The 19,388-nt window shown below is 37.5% G+C and overlaps 1 protein-coding gene across 4 annotated transcripts in view; it reads right to left on the minus strand.

The window, feature by feature from the left end:
- The window catches only part of MRPS27 (mitochondrial ribosomal protein S27), a 99,752-nt gene that overhangs the window by 63,907 nt on the left and 16,457 nt on the right, over positions 1-19,388 (minus strand). For all 4 annotated transcript variants that reach the window (XM_025389443.1, XM_025389442.1, XM_025389444.1 and 1 more), the window contains 2 exons: positions 13,780-13,850; positions 11,675-11,733 (listed from right to left, as the gene is read on the minus strand). In XM_025389443.1, coding sequence (XP_025245228.1) covers positions 11,675-11,733; positions 13,780-13,850 — 130 coding nt within the window. The remainder of the gene's footprint in view (positions 1-11,674; positions 11,734-13,779; positions 13,851-19,388) is intronic.

Genomic DNA, 19,388 nt, shown 5'->3' on the forward strand with positions numbered 1-19,388 from the left:
TTTATTTCCACTGTCAACTACCATAGGACAGGTCTTTTTCCTCTATATGCATAGATAATTTCCCTATAAAATTTACCTATTTTAATAAAAAATTTACCCTGTTATTAATCTTTCTGAAATACTTTTATTGTGATATATACTTCTTAAGAATCTGCAGATGGCTATCTTGAGGATCTTTTAAAAAATATTTTTCAGGCCAGGTGTGGTGGCTCATGCCTATAATCCCAGCACTTTAGGAGGCTGAGGCAGGTGGACTGCTTGAGTCCAGGAGTTCAAGACCAGCCTGGGCAGCATGGCGAGACCCCATCTCTTAAAAAAAAAAAAAAAGGCCAGGCATGGTGGCATACACCTAAAGTCCTAGTTACCTGGGAGGCTGAGGTAGGACAATTGCCTGAGCCTGGGAAGTTGAGGCTACAGCGAGCTAAGATCCTGCCATTGCATACCAGCCTGGGCAACAGAGTGAGATCCTGTCTTTAAATTTAAAAAAAAAAGAAAAAAAGAAAAAAAATTTTGGTTAATTTCCTCGTAAGTGTGTGTGTGTGCATGATATGGAAAAAGAGAAGCGGGGAGGGAAGGGAGGGGAAGAAACGAAAAACATGTATTTTTTGAATAAGTAATATATACCCATGATATAAAATTCAAAAGTTACAAGAGACAATTCAACGAGAAGTCATCTAGATTTCTTCCCCAAAAGAAACCAATGTTACCAGTTTTTGTGGGTATCATTCCAGAGACATCTTATGCACACACATACACATGTACACATAAGCATCAAAGCACATGTATACATATTACACATAAACCACAGTGGCTACATCACACACTAAGTCCTACTCGTATTTTTTTCACTCAATACATTTCACAATTTATTCAATAGGAAATACAAATAAAGCTTCCTCATTCTTTTCAATCGCTGCACAGTATTCCACTGTATGGCTGTAGCATAATTTAAACAGGCTTCTATTGATGGACATAATCTTTTACTTTTTGCAATGGACATTTTTGGCATGAATAAGAGTATATCAGGAGGTTAAATTCCTAGAGGTGGAATTATTGAGCCAGAGGGTATTGTACTTGGAATTTTGACAGATGCTGCCAAAGTTCTCTCTATACAAGTTGTACCAATTTATATATCCACTAGCAATGTATGATAATGACAGATTTTGAACTCTCCCTTCTCTCCTGCCAACATTCTATTCTCTCTCTGATCTGCCTTCCTTATTTCTCATTACTCCCCAACAAACCCTAATCTCTCTGGTTAAGGCAGTTTCCATAAAGCCAGTTCTCACTCCTTCCTTCTAACTCCAGCTGTACGGTTTGTTCCATCTTGAACACTTGTTCTTGTTTCCTCTACTCATCTAACCTTCAAGGCTATCTTAAGTTCTACCTCTTTTATGAATGTTTGCGGATAACATCAATCCTTTTTCTAGCCTGCTCCAAACATGTTTTCTCTAAAACTTACATTTTGTTACATAAATTCAGCACGTTTATCTACTTATCATATCCTGGATTTGTGTTGATTTTGAATTGTTTCACATATCTAATGATCTTCAACCATCTAATAATCTTTTTTTTGGGCGGCGGGTGGGACAGGGTCTTGCTCTAGTACAGAGGCTGGAGTGCAGTGGCTTGATCATAGCTCACTGTAGCCTTGAATTTCTGGGCTCAGCTTCCTAAGTAGCTAGGACAACAAGGCCTAGCCTTAGCTTTCTGAGTTGCTAGGACTACAGGCACATGCCACCATGCCTAGCTAATCTTTAAAAATGTTTCTGTAGAAACGGAGTTTCACTATGTTGGTCAGGCTGATCTCAAACTCCTGACCTCGAGGGATCTTTCCACCTCAGTATCCCAGAGTGTTGAGATTACAGGCATGAGCCACTGCACCTGGTTGTAATTTTTTTTAATTGCTGGGATTATATAATATCCTTCCTTTGAATATACCAAAACTGAATATACCAGTTTTAGTGCATTAAAAAATACTCTTAAAGCCTCTACTGGCTTTAGAATGTCCCTTATAAACAGCTGAAAATCATTTGTCTTACAGACATGAATCTGTTCTCATTTATTTTCATCTCAAATCCTGTTAGGGCAGTTTAAATTTGCCCGCAATAGAAAAAGAATGACTTTTGCAAAATCAGTCTCTTCCCTAATATTCCTTATAATCTTCTTTGTTAGTTTCTAAATATATACTATACATTCAATACATATTTCTTGAATTGATATTGTTCCTAATTTCTCTACATTAATAATGCATGTGTGTGTATATATCTAAATATGTATGTGTGTATACACACACACATATACAAGAGGTGATTCTAAAATTGATACGGAATGGAAAGGACCTACATTAGCCAAAATAATTTTGAAAAAGAACACACAAAAGCTGAAGGGCTTACACTATTTAATTTTAAGACTTATTTTAAAACTACACTCATCAAGACAGAGTAGTATTGGCATTAAAATAGATAACAAAACAGAGATCAATGGAACAAAGAAGTCCAGAAATAGACTCACACAAATATAAACTGATTACCAACAAAGGTACAAAGGCAATTTAAACATAGCCTTTTCAACAAGTGGTGTTGACACAATTAGGCATTCTTATGCCCAAAAATTAACTTTGATCTTTACCTTATAACATACACACACAAAAAATTCAAAATCATAAATCTGTAGGGAAAGAACGTATTTTGCTCAACTGTTTTAAAAATTAACATGGGATATAAAAATTCTTTTAAACAAATATAAAAAATAAATGCAGTCTTTTTATGCCCACTGAACAGACCTTTCCTGTCAGCTGCTGTTAGCTGAGCTGTCCTCTTACCTCTCTTTTCTGTGTCACAGAACCTTTGCTGCTACTGCTGGGAAATAGTATGTCTTCTCACCTCACCAAGCACTGGGTGATGGTGACACCAAAATAAAGCCGATCACAGACCTAATTATAAAACTTAAAACTATAAAACTTCTAAAACAAAACCTAGAAGAAGAATCAGTATGGTGCTGGGTTAAGCAGATTCCTTAGATCGGGGGTCCCCAACCCCCAGGCTGTGGACTGGTACCAGTGTTAGGAACTGGGCCGCACAGCAGGAGGTGAGCAGTGGGTGAGTGAGCATTACCGACTGAGCTCCACCTCCTGTCAGATCAGTGGTGCTATCAGATTCTCATAGGAGCAGAAACTCTCCTTTTGCAAGGGATCTAGGTTGCATGCTCCTTATGAGAATCTAACTAATGCCTGATGATCTGAGATGGAACAGTTTCATCCCCAAACCATCCCCAACACCAACCCCCAGCTGTGGAAAAACTGTCTTCCACAAAACCAGTCCCTGGTGCCAAAAGGGTTGGTGACCCTTACTTTAGAGAACACCAAAAGCACAATCCATTAACAACAAAAAAAAATGTTGATAAATTGGACTTACATAAAAAATAAAAACAGGTTGGGAATGGTAGCTCATGCCTGTAATCCCAGCACTTTGGGAGGCCAAGGTGGGTGGATCACCTGAGGTCAGGAGTTCGAGACCGGCCTTGCCAACATGATGAAACCCTATCTCTACAAAAACACAAAAATTAGCTGGGCGTGGTGGCAGGTGCCTATAATCCCAGCTACTTGGGAGGCTGAGGCAGAAGAATTGCTTGAACACGGGAGGTGGAGGCTGCAGTGAGCCAAGATCATGCCACTGCACTGCAGCCTGGGTGACAGAGACTCCATCTCAATAAAAAACAAACAAACAAAAAACAAAACAGTGTTTCAAAAACACTGTTAAGGGAATGAAAAGATAAAACTATAAGAAAAAGAATTCTGAAAACCCAAGAAGAGTAGAAACAATTCAATTTTTAAAATGGACAAAAGATTCAAACACTTTATCAAAGGAAGTATCATTACTTATTGGGCAAATAATTAAAGCCACAGTAAGATACCGCTAAACACATGTTGGTATGGCTAAATGTATTGGCAAAAATGTGGAGGAAGTGGAACTGCTCTTGGGACTATAAAATGATATAATCACTTCAGAAAACAATTTGGTAGTTTCTTAAAAAGTTAACCATATACTTACCATATGCTCCAATCACTCTACCCCTAGATATTTACCCCACAGAAATGAAAGCATGTATCTCTACAGATACTTGTGCATGGATGTATGTAGCAGCACATACTCCTAGGGACTCAGGACTGGAGCCTGCAGAGGTACATAGTCAGTGCACCAGAGGAATAAAATGGAATAACCATCTAAGGTATAAGATCATTCTGGGAAAGCTAGGTGGAATGCTTAAGTCAAAGCCAAAAAAATACCTTGAAGGTTCACTCCTCCTATGATGCGGCTCTAGATGAAATAACAAGACCAGTGGGAAAAGAAGTAGAGTCTGAAGCAGTGAGGCCAAGAATTCTTTTTTTTTGAGATGGAGCCTTGCTCTGTTGTCCAGGCTGGAGTGCAGTGGCGTGATCTCGGCTCACTGCAAGCTCCGCCTCCCAGGTTCACGCCATTCTCCCACCTCAGCCTCCCATGTAGCTGGGTCCTACAGGCGCCTGCCACCACGCCAGGCTAATTTTGTTTTTGTATTTTTAGTAAAGACGGGGTTTCACTGAAAGTGTTAGCCAGAATGGTCTCGATCTCCTGACCTAGTGATCTGCCTGCCTCAGCCTCCTAAAGTGCTGGGATTACAGGCATGAGCCACCATGCCCAGCCGTGGAGGCCAAGAATTCTAATCCTTATCACAAAGCTCCCATGATCTCTGGCAAGGCATGCACTATGACCAATGATCTGCTATTTTCCAATACAGAGCTATTAACAATAACAAGCACTCTCCCAGGCCTGTGGTAAGGATCAGCAAATAAGAACTAAATAAAGAACTAGGCAATATTAAAGTATAGAAGTGTTACTAAAAATGCTCTTACACTCATTTCTCTCCTCTTGGGTTCTTACTCTTTTCTTAATAATGTTCAGTCATAATGCAACCTGGCAATATGCTAACAGAAAAATTTAAGATTACTTTTTATTGCTGTGAAACACAAACAGTCTCTATGCCCTCAAAGGAAAATCACTGCTGCATAAACGAATGCATGCTGTTCCCTCTTAATAATCCCTCTTAATAAACTCCCATCTTCCCCTTTTCCCACAGGCAGAAATGGATTTTTACAACATAGGCCTGGGGTGGTGCTATAGCCTTCCGAGGAACCACTGGGTATTTTTGCTTCATGAAAAATGAAGCTATTTCGGTCCTTCCTTTTTAGGATGGCTGCCAACCCAGGACCTGGAGACATGCAGGCTGCCATCTGCCTTACCCCAGCTGTTCCTGACCTGCTATCCATCTCCAACTAAGGATACCTGGTATCTGCCAGGTCGGCTAAGCAAATAGTGAAAGATACTCGAGACCCACGTACAGCATGGATGAATGTGTTGGCAGTACACAGCTTGCCATGCAACCTGAACTTCCTTTCTTACTGGGTGGCATGCCACTCTCCATAGCAACATTAAGAGCTGTATTCCGAGAAAAACTCACCTTCCACAGAGCTTTGCAACAATCTTTTCTTATTGTATAACAATTCAGCATTCCCTACCTGTTTGCTAAAAACCAAAGGGCTGCTTTAAAAGAATGCTATATCCTTTTTTTTTTTTTTGAGACAGAGTTTCACTCTGTCACTCAGGCTGGAGTACAGTGGTGTGATCTCAGTTCACTGCAGCCTCGACCTCCCAAGCTCAGGTGATCTGCCTGCCTCATTCTCCCAGGTAGTTGGGAGTACGGGTGTGCACCACCACACCCAGCTAATTTTTTGTATCTTTTTATAGAGATAAGATTTGTTATGTTGCCCAGGCTGGTATTAAACCCCTGTGCTCAAGCAATCCATCTGCCCCAAGTGCTGGGATTACAAGCATGAGCTGCTGTGCCTGGCCTAAAAAAAAATTATATTCTTAATATAGAGTATATGTTGTATATGTTAGAAATTTCTATGACATATCCTTCAGGAATCACTGTTATGTTGCAGATCAAATTATCAGTTCTGATTACTGACGCCCTGATAGTAGAAGAAGCAAGTCTAATTTCATGCATCTCAAAACTACCATGGTCCCAACATGATTCGAAGGCCTATATAGGTCTTTCAAAATGCAATTTGCAAACATCCTCAGTGAAGATGAGGACACTAAGTGGGAAGAACAAATTCTTATGGCTTGGGTTTGCATTTTAGCAATGCAGTAATCAAATACTAACACAAGAATGGTTAAAGCTTGTCATAACCATGAAAATAATGGTTTTTGCCAAAGGCACAATTTTACCAGCAACATGCTGTTTTATCTCCTGAAAATGGAGACACAGAGCCTGCCCCAAGGTTCACTTGTTTGCATTTGGGCAGTATACACTGGGCATGTGGACTTGGAGGTTATGGGGGGAAAGTTCTGAACTACAGACTAGGTGGCCTAGGAAAGATGCTCTCTACAAGATGATAAAGGAAAAAGTTCCCATTGTATAAAACTCCACATACACTCACCGTAACTGACCCCAGGCAGACAGATCCCAAAAGGGGATCTCTTGTAGAGGAACAGCAAAGCCTGGTCTCTCTGGAATTTCTTCTGCCTTAGTTTCCTATAAAGAAATTGTAGCCCCATCTGGGATCCTTAATGATAAAACCTTGCACTGAGACAGCACTGCATTGTTTTTATAGCATTGCCCCACTGCTCACATCTGATCCTTGTGGTTTCCCTCTCAGGACAGGCAGGGGCTTATACTCAGTCTCTATGTTGCGTGTGCTCAGCCAATCTCTATGTTTTAGTCTCTGCATGAGTAAAATAAAGATGCAAATCTAATTCTTAGGAATGGCGTAAGTTTACAGTAAAGCAAAGGTAGGAGCCCTTTTCTCTTCCAAATATTAACGAGAGGGCATATGGATAGGAAGTAGAAATTAATCCTTTGCCCGGAGAAAGAAAGTATTTTGCTCAACTGTTTTTAAAATTAACATGGGATATAAAAATTCTTCTAAACAAATATAAAAAATAAATGCAGTCTTTTTATGCCCACTGAGCAGACATTTCGTGTCAGCAGCTGTTAGCTGAGATGTTCTCTTACCTCTCTTTTCTGCGTCACAGAACCTATGCTGCTACCGCTGGGAAAGAGCATGGCTTCTCACCTCACCAAGCACTGGGTGATGGTGATACCAAGATAAAGCGGAAATCTTCCTGCCTAGCCCCCTGCCAGCACTGGTCTAACATGCAGCATCTCAGGGCCTGTCCAAATCTTCTCACTCCTCACCACACCTTTTTTTCTGGTGTTGTAGGGAAACTTGGGAGACTGGCTGTATCTAAATTTTCACTGTGAAGACAGAAAACCTATCAATTATACGCTTGTCTTACCTGGTAAGGTCTAAACTAAGAAAGTCTTCTTTGTAAGAAGAGAAAACAAAGACCCAAAGTACTTAAAACCCAAAAAACCCGAGAGAAGAAATAAAAATAAGTCTAAGCAAAAGAACCTATTTTTCAAACAAGATCTCACAGCACGGTTCCTAACAATTTTTTGTCTCGAACCCTCTGGCAGTCTGATGAAGGCATCTCAGAATTAGTTTTTTACAACAGACACCAATTATATTGAAATACAATTGTCAAGATATTAAGAAATCCTTGGGATATGGTAACATATGTGCTGCTTTATTAATGGATGAAATAACACTAGCTAGTGGTAGATTTAATTACTAACATAATTTCTAAGCAGTGATGATATCTGTAACAAATGTAATGTGATATGAAAAAATCAATGATTTTTATTGGCAAGAAAGACACAGATGCCGTTAATATTATAGTCATCTGCTGCCTACATGCATAAGTGAAAGAAATGCTAAATATTATTGAGGTTAGTGAAAATAAAATATGATTTTATTCTTATTCAAGTTCACAGTCCTCTCTGAATTTTCTTTGTAGACTCCGATAAGGCAGCTGGAGGCACAGTTTATCTGGCAGAAACAGAAGCAAAAGCAAATGGCCCGTGGCAGCATGGTCTGGCCTCTCTCCAGACCTATTCTTCCCCCAAGCCACGCCCTAGAGGGCCTGTAAGATACTAGCTTCAGGGCTTCTCAGAAGACAGCTTGAAACCTACTCATAAAGAGGTTTACCATTTAGCCTGCTAGTATTATCTGTGCAAGAGCACACCTATGCCTATTTTCCCAATCACCCAGCTTAAACTGTACATATCATATAAAGTCCCTGGCTCAAATCCTTATTTCACTTTACTGTATTTATTTTTTATTATCTTATTTACGTTTTCTGTATTTGTCACAGCCAAACAGTATGCCTTGTTTTCTTATTTTGTTTTACTTTGTTTTAACCTTGTTGCTATTTTAATCACTTTTACTCTTGGTTTTTGGTTTATTTTCCTGTTATATGAGTATTATCAGTTTTTTTGTTTTTTGTTTTGGCCAATGAATATAGTTTCTGGTATTGCCTTAACCATTTTTAGTTCACATTATTGTTTGGGTAGAGTTTCACCCTTTCCTTGGTGTTTTCATTTTTTATTTATAAACAGAAGGTGAAAGTTGATCATAGGATTGCCAGCTCCCAGAGAATAGACCGTGGCCCAAATAAAAGTACTTAGGAATTTGTTCTCCCGTCTGCTGACTGAACAGCAGCCTTTCTATCTCTCCTTAAAAGATCCCTTTAATGTTGAAGTCCCTAAACATTTATGCCCATGTACTTTGGGAGATTCAAAGCTTCAAATATTCTGCTGGGATGATAGGGTGATAATAAGCTGGCAGGTACCAGCAGCACCCTGAGCTGCTGGAACTTGGAACTGTTCACTTGCATGCCTGATGCAATGGCAGAAGCTCAATCAGCTCTTCACTGATCATTCAAGGTTTCTAAACTTCTTTGGCTCTAGACTTTACATAATCATTGCGGAAATGTGATCATTAGAAGAGGAGAAGATGTGGCAGCTACACTCCTGCTAGCAGAGCCTGGTGTTCACAGGCCATGTCAGAGAAAGAGGTGAACCAATGCAAAAGTTCTTCTGTGGGCTTCACTGTTAAAGACAGTACTGCTTAAGGACTGAGAAATCCTAACCCCAGGCCTGCAAGCTGTGAGTTATCTAAAATTAAGACAGACGTTCCTTCTTCATTTCTTCACCTTCGATCTCGAATTGTTAAGTTTACTCCAAGATGTCCATGAGGAGTGTTAGGCATCATAATGACTGAAGCCCTAACCGGTAGAAATATTACACAGTAGTAAGTCCTTGGTGTCTTCAGGATTAACATCCCTGATTTTGATTACTTGAGAGAAACCCTAAGAGTTTATAACTTGTAATTTTTAATTTTGCTAAGGCATAAGTATATTCTGTATATTCTCTAAGGCTAGAAAGCAAGAGTGAGGCACTTAGCTAACCAGAGAACCCAGCCAATCTCTACTGTATCAATGCAGCTTTGTAGAGTTCTACCTAGTCTCATATATATACAAGCACATGAAGTCATAAAAACATTTCTGTCTTAAAAAAAAAAAAAAAGCTGATAAAAAGAGAGTCAATTTCAATTTTCTTGGTAATGGAAGGGAGGAGAAAGAACTAAGATAAATGGTAAATCATAGCTAAAGAATTAGTTTTGATTAAAGCAAGAAATTGGATGTCCAGTTAAACAGTGGCTCAGACTTATGATGGACAAGAGTCCTTTATATGATCTATAAGGAAATAGGACACAGTGATCTTACGAAACTTTCAGTTTTACCCCAGGCCACACAAAACTGAACGTGTGAAGAATTAATCATAGAAGATCTTAAAAACAGAACTTCAACTTTTCAGTAATATTTGGAGAATGTCTAACTTATTCAACATTAGATATCCAGCACCCAGGACAGGGCCTGGGCACATAATAAGTGCTAAGTAAATACTTGTTGAAATGCTCAGTCACTGAAATCAATGATATACTACAGAAGTACTTATGAATTTGGAACATACTTCTCCCAATACTATGGCACTGTATCTCACAGGATGAAATTCTAAAAAAACAGCTTATATTTAGAAATTGAAACTATGTTCTGCATTTTGCTATAAATAAAAATATGAGAACTGGCCAGATGCCAGCCCAAATACACCCTTCACCATAGACAAAAAATAACTACCAAAGCAGTCCTACAGTCCCAAAGAGCCACTAAAGGAAGGCTGGGCTAGCTCTCATCAAGGGGTTCATTTTTCATTATCCTAATGAAGTAAAAGAGGGCACTTACAACTAAGATGACTTGCAACTAAGTTAGTACCTAGAATTTCAACTTAGGACACCATTACAGCCAATCTGAGGTTTAAAATAAATGTTTTTTTAAGGTGCGGAATCTAGCGTACTTGAGGTTTACATTTAAATAGAAAACACCCAAAAAGTGGTAGCATCTACCCAATTCAGAAATTTGAAAAAAAAGAAGCCTCATTATTATTTAGCAAAATCAAAGAAAAATGAATAAATTTTCACTAAAATACAGTAAGCTTTAAAAAATGCATCTAGAAAAAAACTACCCCCCAAAAAAACAACAAAAAATGAAAATGCATCTAGACAGAAATAACTAAAAATTCTCTTGAGCACAACAAGCAAGATCAAATGGGAAACCCTAATGCAATGCTTACTGGAAACATTTAAAATTTCAATCTGAGTCTATTTTTGGAACATAGGAACTGGATCAAATCACAAATCAGATTTTAAAAACTGGAATCACAATAAAAATTTAGTTGTAAGGTACAATTCTGACAGATATTTGTTTGACCAGTTCTTTATTTAATGTGCATTAGGTTGTTTCAGTCTTTTGCTACCATAAATGATGCTGTACTGAACATACTTTTTGTACACACGGGTGAGTTTTATGAGTAGTTCACAATGGAATTGTCAGCAGCTCTGAGAAAGAATGAAGTAAATGTGGTAATGTAGAAAAGGTTTTATAACAGTGTTAATTGAAAATAGGTACATAACAGTTCATATCGGGTATAATTCCACCTGTTAAAAAAAAAAAAAAAGGAGAGAAGAAATATACATACAGATTGAGTATCTCTAATTTGAAAAGTTCCAAAATTCACAATTTTTTGAGCACCAACATGATGTTCAAAGGAAATGCTCATTGAAGCATTGTGGATTTTCAAATTAGAGGTACTCAAACAGTAAGTATAATGCAAATATTCAAAAATCTTAAAAAAATCCAAAATCTTAAACACTTCTGGTTTCAAGCATTTTAGGTAAGAGATACTTAACTTGTGTGTGTGTGTGTGTGTGTGTGTATAAACTTTCACTGATCAGATTGGCAAAAAAATGCAAATGTGAAAATACCTAACTATTGGCCAAGCTGTAAAAATATACGTCTCTCACACATTGCTAGTGGGAATGTAAAAACTTCAACAGAAAGCAATTTGACAATAGCAATTAAAACTATAAATACATACACTCATGAAAATTAGGTGAAAAATTACATATGTATAAGGTTACCAATTTTAACATTGTATACAATACAAAAGAGAATAATCTAGAGGTCCATAAAAAGGGAACTGGTTTAAATGATACACTCACAGTATGGAAAAAAATGCAGTTATAAAAAATCAGAAACTCTATACTCATATGAAAAGATCTTTAAAATATAAACTTAGAAGGTGTCAAAATTATACATAACATATACCAACTTTTATGTAAAAAAGGCTGTGAAATCACAGAGTACACAGCCAAATCAAAAGGAAAACTTACTTGTAAAGGTAATACTCTGCATGATCTATCTCTTCCCGAGATGAAATGTTGTCTACAAGCTAAAAGACAGAAAAAGAAACCTTTGGTTGAATATAAATTATGTCATATATTTGGCCTAGGGCCTAGATCACACATTGACCTTACAAAATACAGGACACCCGTTTTATTAGAACGATGGTGATGCTTAGTGGAAAAATGTTCACGTGGTATGGCTCCATCCTTGAAACCCCTTTATGCTAATGCAAACAAAGAATACACAATGGCTTCTCTTTTTCTATTTGTGGAACAACCTTGATCAGAAAATGGATTGAAAGCCAAACATGAAGCTTGCTCAGAACAAGGAGTGTTCCACTGATTATAACTAGTTACCTATTTTTTCCTTTATCTTTAAATCCTGATACTATTTTCTTTATGTTCCAAACACGGGAACATATGGCTGAAAGAATGAAGACTCTGATGGCTAAAAAACTATTGCCCAGAACATAAACATCTAAATTTAGAGAATTCAGTCTTGCAACCATTTTTTCCTACTTTGATTTAAGCTCTGCTATGCAACAGTAAACCTATGATTCCTTTACCAACAAACTCTCCTTTCAAACCATAAAATCTCTGAGTATGCTCATTAACTATGGTCCAAATAAACAAATAAAAAGGATTATTTCAAAGACAGATTCTATTCTAAAATAGAGACTCAGAGGCAAAAAAGAAAAAAAAAAGCGTAGAAGACAATGCATGTTGTGAATATAATGAAAACCTCATAGAAGAGAGAGGAGAGTAAAAAGAGGGAGACTTTCTAAAAATCCCTAGCACTTCTAGACTTGACTTAGAAATCCATTAAGGGCATATAAAGTGTGGTTCAAACACAGAACCTGAGCTTGAGAAACAGCTCTGATTGTTTGCTGTATGGCATAAACAGATGGCACAGCCCCTCTGGGACTTGGTTGCACCATCTGCATAAATAGGATAAAGGCACTGGCCCCGAAGAGTATAAGGCACCAATGAGAAAATGTACATAAAAGCTGTAAACCTTGAAGTACTACCTAAATAAATAGCAGGTATTATGGCATACAGAAGTTTTACCTATCATGTAAGGGATGAACCAATGGCCTTTCCATTCTCCTCTAATATGCCAATTATGAGTCTATTAAATGTAACTTATGACCAGTAAAACTGTTTCTCAACTAAAAGGCAGAAAGAAAGGACCAGGATTCAAAAGAAAGGTAATTTATTTCCTCTCTCTCTTCCATATTTAACAATATTTTAAATTTTATGGTGCCATTAATTTCTGTAAAAAGTTTTCACAGCTAAAATCTCATTTTAGCATCCCATTATTCCCTGGGAGGAAGATGCAACCGTATCCATGCTGAAAATGAGAAAATTGAGAGGGGTCTCATTGCCCAATGTCATAAAGTGAATTTGTGATAAAGACAAGCCCAGATATATTTGAAACAGGCAACAGAAGAGAACCTAGCTATCTGGGTTTGAATCTCAGTTTTTCCACGCTTACAAGCTATGTGAACTTGGAAAAGTTATTAAACGATGTCTTACATAGACTGCTTATTGCATAGGGAGCAGTGAGAATTTTAAAAATAATGTATGTTAAGGAACTAATACATTCAAAACTGGCATAGAAGGTGCTCAGTAATGGTTACTATTCCTGATTCCTAACCTAACATTATTCTTCCATTACTCTGCTGCAGTTTAACTTTAACATTAATATCCATTCTTTTACAGACTTTCTTGGCTATCAAAAACACTTCCAGTACTAACGGGTAAATATCATTACTTTGAAGGACGTATCAACTTAAAAAAACTGATGGTATCATACAGCAGAATATCATATCCTGGAAAAAAATAAAATAAATCAGATACACAAAAGTGATTACTGATATCAGAATCTGGTAAATGTACTACCTTTTATTTCAGCCAAAGAAATTTGCTACTACACTATAAAAATATCTATTAGTAACTATAAAAACATACCATAGTCTTGAAAAATATTTCCTATGCAAAGTATTTTTTATTTACACAGCCTCATCTACATGAAGGGCCTTTCTGGCTTTCTTCCTTCTTCTTGGAAAATATATATGTTAAAATTTTCTTACCCGTGATATTGTTAAAGAACTAACAGGCAACTTTCTCTCAAATGTTTTATCCATTAAAGATGCAAGATCAGCTGTGAAGACAAAAAAAGAAAAAAAAACCTTGTTAAAGATACCTATTTTTTTACAATTCTTGCCAGATGGCTGCCAACATGAAGTATTAAAAGAGACGTTCTTTCTTGCTTTTTAGAAATTATTTTTATACAAATTAAAGAGGAAAAAAGAATATTTATTCTTTAAAATATTTAAAAAATGATTTAATTGGGTTGAGAATTATTTTAAAAAAAACTTCTTAGCATGTATTTAGCTTTTAAAAAACGGATCAGTTTGAAAACCTAGGAAATGCTATTCTGGACATCGGCCTTCAGAAAGAATTTACGACGAAGTCCTCAAAAGCAATTGCAACAAAAAAAAATTGACAAGTGGGACCCTAATTAAACTAAAGAGCTTCTGCACAGCAAAGCAAACCATCAACAGGGTAAACTGACAATCTACAGAATGGGAGAAAATATTCACAAACTACACATCCAACAAAGGTCTAACACCCAGAATCTATAGGGAACTTAAAACAATTCAACAAGCGAAAACCAAATACCCCATTAAAAAATGGGCAAAAGACAAGAACAGATACTTCTCAAAAGACATACAAGCAGCCAAGCAACATATGAAAAAATGCTCAACATCACTAATCATCAGAAAAATGCAAATAAAAACCACAATGAGATACCATCTCATACCAGTCAGAATGGCTGTTATTAAAAAGTCAAAAAATAACAGATGCTGGTAAGGCTGCAGAGATAAGGGAATGCTTATACACTGTTGGTAGGAAGGTAAATTAATTCAGCCACTGTGGAAAGCAGTTTGGAGATCTCTCAAAGAACTTAAAGCAGAACTACCATTTGATCCAGCAATCCCATTGCTGGGTATATACCAAAAAGAAAATAAAATATTCTACCAAAAAGACATATGCACTCAATGTTCACTGCAGCACTACTCACCATAGCAAAGACATGGAATCAACCTAACGATGGTGAATTGGATATAGAAAATATGGTACATATACACCATGAAATACTACACAGCCATAAAAAAAAAATGAAACCATGTCCTATGCAGCAATGTGGATGCAGCTGGAGGCCATTATCCTAAGTAAATTAACACAGGAACAGAAAACCAAATACCACATGTTCTCACTTACAAGTGGGTGGTAAGCACTAGGTATACAGGACATAAAGGGAACAGTAGACACTGGGGACTCCTAGAGGCAGGAGAGAGGGAAGGGGGCAAGGGCTGACAAACTACCTATGCTTAGTACCTGGATGATGGGATCACTTATACCCCAAACCTCAGTGCCATGCAATATACCCATGCAATAAACCTGTACATGTACTCCCTGAATCTAAAATAAAAGTGGAAATAAAGAAGTTCAATATAATTAGCTCATGAAAGAAAAAAATAAAAGAAAAATAAAAGACCTGGGACGGGGAGAGGCGGGGAGAGGATCAATAAAATATTTCTGGAAGGACACACAAGCAAGTGTATTTCCTGATAGGTTCCAAAAAAAAAAAAAAAAAAAAAGAAAGAAATGAGATGAGATCCAGGGAAGAAGACTCTTCATTGCTTACACATTTCTTCCTTTTGTATTTTGAAATATATTAGCTATATATCAGGTTATAGATGTATATCAGCTATTCAAAACATTTAAAAAATTGAAATGTATCTAGTGACTTTTATACCTACCCTGAACAAATGACAGCAGCACTCTGGTTATCCTTAATGATTTTTGGCCTGAATGATTCCTATTTTGGTTCCTTTCAGCAGAACATCCATAGGAATACTTGGTATTTCTGAGATCACACTTTTATCTCAGAGTCTGAAAATGTCTGAAATCCTAGGCAGCATACTCTCCAAAATGTTTAGTTCACATCTTGTCATTGCTTTTCAAATTTACAATTCCTCTTTCCCCTTCTCCTCACTCTCAGCCTATGATTTTGTGTCTCATTTAACTGAGAAAACAGAAGCAATCCAAAGAGAACTTTATCCTTCGAGCATCATGTCTACCAGGTTACTAGCATCTGTGCCCATATTCTCTGTCCTCTATTCTGTTACAAAGGTTGAAGAGTGTTAAACAAAAAAGCCCTCCCTTGCCCTCATATTTCCTACAGTTATGTCTCCTTTTCTCTGCTCCTCTTAACAGCAAGACTGCCCAAAAGAGTCATCTCAGATACAGCTGTTACTACTTCCTGAGCTCCCAGTCTTCAACACATTCCACTGACACCAATAACCACTACCACATTGTTAAAATCCAGTGGTTAATTTTCAGTCTTCATCTTACTTGACTTCTCACTATCATTTGATACAGCTGACCATTCTATCCTTCACAAAATATTCTCTTTTTTCTCTCCTTCCTTTGCAAGATCTCCTCTTCTTCTTGACTTCTAAATGTTGGAGTGCCTCTAGGACTCAGCAGTAGACTGCAGACTTCCCTTCACCATCTATGCTCGGTCCCTAGGTGATCTCATTCTCTGCCACAGCTTTAACCATCACCTATAGATGGTTGGCTCCACATGGACATACCTACCCACACTTCTCCCTGTAACTTCAGACTTGCATTTCCAATTGCATAGGTGATACTTCCATTTGGGTGTCTAATAGGTATATAAACATCACATGTTCTCTTATTTCCTCAAACTTCCACTCTCCATCTGCTTTTCCCATCTCAGTAAATGACCACTATATTGGCTGGTTTACTCAGTCTAAAAATGGAGGCATCATCCTTGACCCCATTCTTTTCACACTCTATAACCAATTTGTCAGTAAATCCTATAGGCTCTAGATTTGAAATATAAGTATATATTTCTCATCACCACCACTGCTAAGCCGCCAATATCTCTCATCTCTCCACCTTGTTTTAACTCTTGTCCCCACCCTTATTATCTAATCTCCACCCAGCAGTCTGAGTGAGCCTTTTAAAAGATAAATCAGCCAATCAGGATAAAAACCAACAAATGCTAATTTGTGTTGTTTTTTCTGTCTCTCACACTAAAAATAAAATCCATGTAATTACTAAGATACACATTCTCAGTCCCTAGAACAGTTCTATAAAAGGCACCTAGTAAATACCTAAAGAAATGAATCAAAGGAAGAAAAGGAAGAAACAAAAAAGCAATTGGGTTTCCAAGGTTTGTTTACTCCCTGGTGGAAGAAATTGGTTTATCAGGTAATAAGGACACAAGCAGAAATGATCAAGTAATAAGCATTTGTTGAAAACCTATTCTGCATTTAACCATTTTTCCTCTCTTTTTTCCCTGAGGGATTGATCTCAATGACTCAGTACCTACTGGGGGAAAACAACTTTAGAACTTGATATGATATAAAAGCAATTAGCTTTTCTTATGACTGTCTTAAAGAGATTGAAGCCAAGTGATTAAAACAAAATAAAAACAAAAAAGTCCTTAAACCCCCTTCACACTAAGGCAACTTAATAGCACTAAATCTACTTGTTTACAGTAGACGTTTACGTTAAACGTCTCTCTCATAATAGCAAATCTTTATGATCATTTCATAATGAAGGCTCTTGTGTTTAGATGATAGGCAATATGAGAAATTACCTCCCTCTACCCGAAATTTACAATTTAACTTAAAATAGCAAGAGCAGGATCTATGGCCTAATTAAAATGAAAAACCCATCATTTCTTTGTGGGTTTCACATTGTGCACAATGTATAACCAAACTCTGGAATGAGGTGGCTTCACTGATCACCTCTGTAGTGTGGTAACTCAAGATTGCATGTGAATCCTTCCCACCAAGGAATCTTTAGTCAAGTGAAATTGGCTGGAGCCTCAGAAAACTAACAGCTGCAGAGCCAGCATCTAATGAATAACATTTGCATATTCCAAGTCAGAGAAAGGTTTGCTGCTAAATATATTATGTGGCCAATCACCTCACAGTATAGCGCTGCCATGATGAATGAGGCAGAAAACTGCACAGAGCAGGGACGGCCAGGAAAGCTGGGGCAGCTGCGGTGTGCAGAGGGCCAGCGCCACAGGCTTCTGGACTGTGGGCTTCCACAGTCAATATCCCACCTCACGTTTCAGTGAGGGACCAGCAGATGCCCAGGTTTTGTTCAAAGAGAGGTGCCAAAGAAGATACTTTTTTGCTTGCTACTCAGCTCCTCAGGAATACATATGGTGGCTGATGGCTGTGGACAACAGACTATATGGGAAAATGGATCTGAAATTTGAATTCTTCATTTAACAAAATTTAGAGCTAGACAATGTGGAAGCATGTCCAGAAAATAAAATGTACACTAAAAATGCCCTTCCCCTTTGAAGAAACCAATACTATTAACGATCTCAGAATACATAAGATTTTATTGAGAACCCCGCACTATTCCCAGTAAGAGTGCAATGGCCCACAAGCCTGGGTGAGGATTCAGATTGCCTGAGGGGCTTTAAAACTTCAGATTCCTAGGATTTTTTTCACCCAGAGGGAGATTCTAATTCTCTGGGTTTGAGGTAGCGCCAGAGACTTAAACAATAGCCCCAGAAGATTGTAGTTAATGAAACATCATCAGTTATGTTTGGAAACAACCATGGGAGGGAACACAGAAGAAGTCCTAGATGTTGCTCCTATGCTCAAAGAAGATACTGAATAGGAATTCCATTGCTGGAATAAGATGAATTAAATATCTTTAAAAAAATTCTTCCTACTATAAAAATAAAACAAAATATCCATTTTCCCCCCAGACATATGATTGAGCTTTCAAGAAGGTAGATGTAACTGTCAGAGGCCAAAGGCAAGATGAGAACATAAACTTGGAGTATTCAAGGGAGCAGTCCTTTTGACGGGAGCAGTCCTTTTGAGAGCATATGATGATCTACAGTGATGGAGAGCTTTAGTTTCAATGACTTACAGGGAAGGGAGGATAAAACCAATACTTGTAAGATGAGAAACTCGTTCAGAGATCCTCAGGTAAAGCCAGGACCACCTAGGGGAACTATACCTGAAGTGAAAAGGTAAAACTTATCACTACAATAACGTACCCTAAAAAGTAAACAACCAGGATTCTTGTCCCCTGAGGATTATAAATTACAAAGTCAGCCCTCATGCCTCTTTGGGGGATTTAACCCACTCTTCTCAAAATTCTCAAGCTGAGAATTTTGTTTAAAGAGTTGACTTTACTATATAAAATTCTAAAAAATGTAAACTATTCTACAGTGACAAAAAAGCATATCCACGGTCGCCTGGGAATTTGGGGTATAGGGCTGGAAGTGGAAGGAGAAAAGGATTAAAGAATAGGAGAAAACTTCAGCAGGTGACAGATATGCTCAATATCTTGATCCTGGTGATGTCTTTAAGGACATATATACCTGTACATTGGTCAAAACTGATCAAATTGTACATTTAAATACGCATAGTTTATTTTATGTGAAGAATACCTCATCAAAGCCATAAAAAGTAAACAATGAATAAGTTAAAAAGCAGGTTAGACACAGGTGAAGTGAGAGTGAACTGAAAGGCAGATAAAAAAAATTACACAGAATGCTACAAAGATAAAAATGAGAACTGTAAAAGAGCAAAAATATAGAAAAATGAATAAGAATGTATGA

Source organism: Theropithecus gelada, chromosome 6, assembly GCF_003255815.1.
Source record: "Theropithecus gelada isolate Dixy chromosome 6, Tgel_1.0, whole genome shotgun sequence".
Classification (NCBI taxonomy): domain Eukaryota; kingdom Metazoa; phylum Chordata; class Mammalia; order Primates; family Cercopithecidae; genus Theropithecus; species Theropithecus gelada.